Here is a 7,246-nt window from a genome sequence, read left to right as displayed (position 1 = left end):
ATACTTAATGTTCAGTTAATATTATTTTTCTAATAGAAATTATCACCTATATTCAAACATTATTTAAAAAAAAGTTTTTTAAGTAATTTTATTCTCTTTAAATTTTTTAAATTTATCATATATTTTTGATACATTTTTTCCTTCTAATACTTTTATTTGATTAAAAATTGTTAATTTATTTTGGATTGTGATATTTCTATTTAAAAATGAATTTAAAACAATTAAACTCTTTTAATTTGTTTATTAATTTTAATTGGATTTATTATTCTTTCTTAATTTTTATTGTGTTGTGTTTTTATTTCTTCTTTCTTTCTAAATAACTTATTTATTTTTCTTCTATTTAAAAAGTTCTAATTAAATTGGTGTAAGTAGTGTATCCGGTTTATGTTCTGCTTTAGCAAATTGCATTCATCTCTCAAATTTGACACTTTATCTTAGGTAAAAACAGTTTATTTGTTTGGATTGTTTATTTCTATTTATAAAAATGAATTTAAAACAATTAAACTTTTTTAATTTATTTATTAGCTTTAATTAGATTTATTAATCTTTTTCTTTTTTATTGTACTTGCATTTGTATTTCTTCTATCTTTCTAAATAATTTATTAATTATTATTTTTTATTCAATATTTAAAAAGTTCGAATTAAATTGGTCCATACATACATACATACATACATACATACATACATACATACATACATACATACATACATACTCGCACATGGTGACATGCACTCGGGATAGGGGCCCTATATATAATTACTTATACATTATTATTATACGTATACCAATTTATTTATATATAATTGTGGGTAATATATTAGAAGGGAAGGGTCACCTACACCCTAATGGCATTTCTACTAATCTTCCATGATTTGACTACGCATTATGCTCGCTTCCCATTTGTATTCCAGATCTTCTGTTCAGAATGGGGCCTCCTCTTTACCACCTATCAGATTTGGCCCTTCCCTCCTACCAAGGAGACCGCTGGTAACATTCACATTTTTACATGGAATTTTTCGAAATAAAGGGGGCGGTATAGGATTCGAACCCCCGATATCACTGCTAAGACCCTCCGACTCGCCCACTCGAGTCGCTTAGCCCTTCTAAATTGGTCCAAGTGGTGCATCAGGCTTAGGTTCTGCTTTAGCAAATTGCATTAATCTTTCAAATTTGACACTTGATCTTCGGTAAAAACAGTTTATTTGCTTTGGATTAAGATATTTCTATTTATAAAAATGAATTTAAAACAAATAAACTCTTTTTATTTGTTTATTAGCTTTTAATTAGATTTATAAATCTTTTTTTTTATTTTAATTGTGTTTGTATTCTTCTATCTTTCTAAATAACTTATTAATTATATATTTTTTATTCAATATTAAAAAGTTCTAACTAAATTGGTGCAAGTGGTGCATCAGGCTTAGGTTCTGCTCTAAAAAATTGCACTAATCTCTCAAATTTGACACTTAATCTTGGGTAAAAGCAGTTTATTTGTTTTGGATTGTGATAATTCTATTTATAAGAATGAATTTAAAATAATTAAACTCTTTTAATTTGTTTATTAGCTTTTTATTAGATTTATTAATCTTTTTTATTGTACTTGTGCTTTTATTTCTTTTATAATTTCACTCTCTTTTATATTTTTAACTATTGCTTTTAATATTTATTAATTAATTTATATAATTTCATATTTTTTCTTCATTTTTTCGTTCTAAATAACTTATTAATTATATATATTTTTTAATCATCATTTAAAAAGTGGAAACTAAATTGGTGATTAAGGTACTTCAGGCTTAGGAAATGCTTTAGCAAATTGCACTAATCTCTCTAATTTGGCACTTTATCTTGGGTAATAACAGTTTATTTGATTTGGATTGTGATATTTTTATTGATAAAAATTAATTTAAAACAATTAAACTCTTTTAATTTCATTATTAACTTTTTATTAGATTTATTAATCTTTTTCTTTTTTATTATACTTGTGTTTGTATTTCTTCTATCTTTCTAAATAATTTTATTAATTATATATTTTTTCTTAATTGTTTAAAAAGTGGAAATAAAATTGGTGCAAGGGGTGTATCAGGCTTAGGTTCTGCCTTAGCAAATTGCATTAATCTCTCAAATTTGACACTTTATCTTAGGTAAAAACAGTTTATTTGTTTTGGATTTTGATATTTCTATTTTTTAGAATCAATTAAAAATAATTAAACTCTTTTAATTTCTTTATTAGCTTTTATTCGATTTATTAATCTTTTTCTTTTTTATTGTACTTCTATTTATTTCTTCTATCCTTCTAAATAACTTATCAATTCTATTTTTTTACTTGAATATTTAAAAAGTTCTAACTAAATTGGTGTAAGTGGTGCATCAGGCTTAGGTTCTGCTTTAGGAAATTGCACTAAAATCTCAAATTTGACACTTGATCTTAGGTAAAAACAGTTTATTTGTTTTGGATTATGATATTTCTATTTATAAAAATGAATTTAAAGTAATTAAACTTTTTTTATTTGTTTATTAGCTTTTAATTAGATTGATTACTCTTTTTCTTTTTTATTTTACTTTTTTTTTATTTCTTCTTTCTTTCTTTATAACTTATTAATTATATTTATTTTTTATAATTTAAAAAGTTCTAATTAAATTGGTGCAAGTGGTACATCAGGCTTATGTTCTGCTTTAGCAAATTGCATTAATCTCTCAAATTTGACACTTGATCTTCGGTAAAAACAGTTTATTTGCTTTGGATTATGATATCTCTATTTATAAAAATTAATTTAAAACAATTAAAATATTTTTATTTTTTTATTAGCTATAATTAGATTTATTATTCTTTTTCTTTTTTATTGTACTTTGTTTTTATTTCTTCTTTCTTTCTTTATAACTTATTAATTATATTTAATTTTTAAATTTAAAAAGTTCTAATTAAATTGGTTCAAGTGGTGCATCAGGCTTAGATTCTGCCTTAGCAAATTGCATTAATCTCTCAAATTTGACACTTGATCTTCGGTAAAAATAGTTTATTTGTTTAGATGATTATATTTCTATTTATAAATATCAATTAAAAACAAATAAACTCTTTTTATTTGTTTATTAGCTTTTAATTAGATTTATTAATCTTTTTCTTTTTATTGTATTTGTGTTTATATTTCTTCTATTTTTCTAAATAACTTATTAATTATATATTTTTTCTTCAATATTTTAAAAGTGGAAATTAATTTGGTGATTAAGGTACTTCAGGCTTAGGTTCTGCATTATCAAATTGCAGTAATCTCTCAAATTTGAAACTTGATCTTAGGTAAAACAGTTTATTTATTTTGTTATATTTCTATTTATAGGAATGAATTTAAAATATTTATACTCTTTTATTTGTTTATTAGCTTTTTTATTAGATTTATTAATCTTTTTCTTTTAATTATACATGAGTTTTTATTTCTTCTATCTTTTATAATTTCACTCTTTTTTATATTTTCAACATTTGCTTTTATTATTTGTTAATTCATTTCTTATAATTTCATATTTTTTCTTCATTTTTTCTTTCTAAATAACATATTAATTATTTATTTTTTAATTATCATTTAAAAAGTGGAAATTAAATTGGTGATTAAGGTACTTCAGGATTAGGAACTGGTTTAGCAAATTGCAGTAATCTCTCAAATTTGAGGCTTTATCTTGGGTAAAAACAGTTTATTTGTTCTGTTTTGGATTGTGATATTTATATTTATAAAAATTAATTTTTAAACTTTTTTAATTTGTTTATGAGCTTATTATTAGATTTATTAATCTTTTTCTTTTTTATTCCACTTGTGTTTTTTTATTCTATCTTTCTTAATTTCACTCATTTTTTATTTTCAACATTTGCTTTTATTATTTGTTAATTCATTTCTGATAATTTCATATCTTTCTTCTTTTTTTCCTTCTAAAAAACTTATTTATTGTATATTTTTCCTTCAATATTTAAAAAGCGGAAATGAAATTGGTTATTCAGGTGCTTCAGACTTAGGTTCTGCTTTAGCAAATTGCACTAATCTCTAAAATTTAACACTTGATCTTATGTAAAAACAGTTAATTTGTTTAAGATTATCATATTATATAAAGAGAAATATGAACTTTGTCTCAGGATTTTTAGAAGAAAAATAATCATCCCCAAGGACATCACTTTGGGTGATGATGGCTTTGGGGATTATTATTTTTCTTCCAAAAGTCCCAGACTTCCTATTTCTCTATATATATTATTTCTATTTATAAAATGAATTTAAAACAATTAAATTATTTTAATTTGTTTGTTAGCTTTTTATTAGATTTATTAATCTATTTCTTATTTATTGTACTTGTTTATGTTTATTTTCTCCCATCTTTCATAATTTCACTTATTTTTTTGTTTTCAACATATGCTTTTTATTTGTTAATTCACTTCTTATAATTTCATATTTTTCTTCATTTTTTCCTTCTAAATAAATTATTAATTAATTATATAGTAGAAACTAAATTGGTAATTAAGGTACTTTAGGCTTAGGAATTGCTTTAGCAAATTGCACTACTCTCTCAAATTTGACACTTTTTCTTGGGTAAAAACAGTTTATTTGTGTTAGATTGTGATTTTTCTTTTTATAAAAATGAATTTATACTTGTGTTTTTATTTCTTTTATCTTTTTAAATAACTTATTAATAATATATTTTTTCTTCAATATTTAAAAAGTTTTAATTAAATTGGTGCAAGTGGGGCATCAGGTGTAGGAACTGCTTTAGCAAATTGCACTAATCTCTCAAATTTGTAACTTTATCTTAGGTAAAAACAGTTTATTTGTTTTGGATTGTGATATTTATATTTATAAAAATGAATTTATGACAATTAAACTCTTTTAATTTGTTTATTAGCTTTTTATAAAATTTATTTATCTTTTTCTTTTTTATTGTACTTGTATTTGTATTTCTTCTATGTTTCTTAATAAATTATTAATTATATATTTTTTCTTCAATATTTAAAAAGTTATAATTAAATTGATGCAAGTGGTGCGTCAGGTTTAGGTTCTGCTTTAGCAAATTACAGTAATCTCTCAAATTTGACACTTGATCTTAGGTAAAAACATATTATTTGTTTTGGATTGTGATATTTCTATTTATAAAAAAGAATTTAAAACAATTTAACCCTTTTAAATTGTTTATTAGCTTTATTAGATTTATTAATCTTTTTATTTTTTATTATACTGTGTTTTTTTCTTCTATTTTTCTTAATTTTACTCATTTTTTATTTTCAACATTTGCTTTTATTATTTGTTCATTCATTTCTTATAATTTCATATTTTTTCTTCATTTTTTCCTTCTAAATAAATTAAAAATTATATATTTTTTCTTCAAAATTTAAAAAGTGGAAATTAAATTGATGATTAAGGTATTTCAGGCTTAGAAACTGCTCTAACAAATTGCACTAATCTCTACAATTTGACACTTTATCTTTGGTAAAAACAGTTTATTTGTTTAGGATTGTGATATTTCTATTTATAAAAATGAATTTATAATAACTTGTGTTTTTTTCTTCTATCTTTTATAATTTCACTCATTTTTAATTTTCAACATTTTCTTATATTATTTGTTAATTCATTTCTGATAATTTGATATTTTTTTCTATTTTTCTTTCTAAAAAACATATTTATTATATATTTTTTCTTCAATATTTAAAAAGTGGTAATAAAATTGGTAATTAAAGTATTTCAGGCTTCGGTTTTGCTTTAGCAAATTGCACTAATCTCTCAAATTTGACACTTTATCTTGGGTAAAAACAGTTTATTTGTTTTGGATTGTGATATTTCTATTTATAAAAATGAATTTAAATTAATTAAACTCTATTAATTTGTTTAATGATTTTTATTGGTTTTAATTATCTTTTTCTTTTCTATTTTGCTATTGCTTTTTTATTTAATTTTAAAGAAAATTTTAATTAAAAAATTTTATTTAATTTTTTTTAGTATTTTTTTTAATTTAATTTAACATAAAAATAGAAAGTAAATCAATGTATAATAATAATTGAAAGTAAAAAGCAAGTATCTTAAATCAAAAAGATTAGTTTTCTTTAAAATAAATTTCTGGTGATATACAAGTGATGAAAATGGATGAATAAATATTAAATATATGAATAGCAGAAAATAATATGTTTTCTTATATAATATTTTGTAATAAGATAATTTAACCAAATATAGATAAATAGATTTATTTTTATATTTATATTTATATTTATGAATATCATATTTATTTTGGTAAGTTAGTAGATAGCTTATTAAATAAATTATAGTTCATAAATTAAATTTATTCATAAATATGTCAAAAATTTTTTTATTCTAGTGAGTTTGCATTCTAAATATCCTTTATATCCAATCTCTAGTTCCTACAATATTTTTAACTACACATTTTAAATAGAAATAATAAGATTTAATAATCGAAGTTAGTTAGTTACATTATCTTTTTTGTAATTTCATTTAATTAAATCTAATTTATAAATTCATATAATTTATTTTTTATTTTTATTTACTCATAATTAATTAATTAAATTTTCATAAATTTTTATTCAATATTTTAGAAAAAAAAAAAAAATAAATGATATAATAGATTAAATATTTTTACGAATTTGAAGAAGTAATTTCTTATTTTTTATTATAATTCTTTCAATTTATTTTTAAAAATAAAAAAAGATTTTAAACTCTTCACTTTAATCTTATTAGGCTCTCCATATTGATCTGAGGTATAATAATTAATTTACAAATATTACTATTATTAATATTTTCTTTATATTAAATGTTCAGTTTATTAAAAATATTATTTTTTAATTATCACCATAATTCATATATTATTTTTAAAAAATTATTTTAGTAATTTTATACACTTTAAATTTTTTAAATTTATCATATTTTTTTATAAATTTTTTCCTTCTAACACTTTTATTTGATTAAAAATTGTTCATTTATTTTGGATTGTGATATTTCTATTTCTAAAAATGAATTTAAAATAATTAAAGTCTTTTAATTTGTTTATTAGTTTTAATTAGATTTATTAATATTTTTAAATTTTTATTGTGCTTGTGTTTTTATTTCTTCTTACTTTCTAAATAACTTATTTATAATCTATTTTTTCTTTTATTTAAAAAGTAATAATTAAATTGGTGTAAGTAGTATATCAGGTTTATGTTCCGCTTTAGCTAATTGCATTCATCTCTCAAATTTAAAACTTTATCTTAGGTAAAAACAGTTTATTTGTTTTGGA

At 20.5% G+C, this 7,246-nt stretch overlaps 2 protein-coding genes across 2 annotated transcripts in view; one reads left to right on the top strand and one right to left on the bottom strand. All coding sequences in view use genetic code 6, as the record gives it.

Annotated features, from left to right (window-relative positions):
* TTHERM_01449010 (hypothetical protein) overlaps window positions 1-412 on the bottom strand; it is a gene marked incomplete at both ends in the record, with an annotated part of 554 nt that extends 142 nt beyond the window's left edge. Inside the window, 2 exons of the mRNA XM_001026880.3 lie at window positions 1-3; window positions 228-412. The exon at window positions 1-3 is cut by the window's left edge and continues 142 nt beyond it. Of these exons, the coding sequence (XP_001026880.3) occupies window positions 1-3; window positions 228-412 (188 nt within the window). The remainder of the gene's footprint in view (window positions 4-227) is intronic.
* A 474-nt stretch (window positions 413-886) lies between these two features.
* TTHERM_001449009 (hypothetical protein) lies at window positions 887-5,774 on the top strand (the record flags this gene model as incomplete). The annotated part of the gene is made up of 15 exons (XM_012800782.1): window positions 887-1,188; window positions 1,385-1,474; window positions 1,758-1,847; window positions 2,050-2,139; window positions 2,338-2,427; window positions 2,626-2,715; window positions 2,912-3,001; window positions 3,201-3,290; window positions 3,579-3,668; window positions 3,958-4,047; window positions 4,471-4,560; window positions 4,692-4,781; window positions 4,983-5,072; window positions 5,362-5,451; window positions 5,676-5,774. Coding segments are annotated over 15 exons (1,571 nt in total), but the record flags the coding sequence as incomplete, so codon positions are not given.
* Between the last annotated feature and the right edge of the window lie 1,472 nt (window positions 5,775-7,246).

This window comes from Tetrahymena thermophila (assembly GCF_000189635.1).
Source record: "Tetrahymena thermophila SB210 genomic scaffold scf_8253932, whole genome shotgun sequence".
NCBI classification, from domain to species: Eukaryota; Ciliophora; class Oligohymenophorea; order Hymenostomatida; family Tetrahymenidae; genus Tetrahymena; species Tetrahymena thermophila.
The sequence above is the reverse complement of the archived record's forward strand: the minus strand, read 5'-3'. Positions and strand labels throughout refer to the sequence as shown.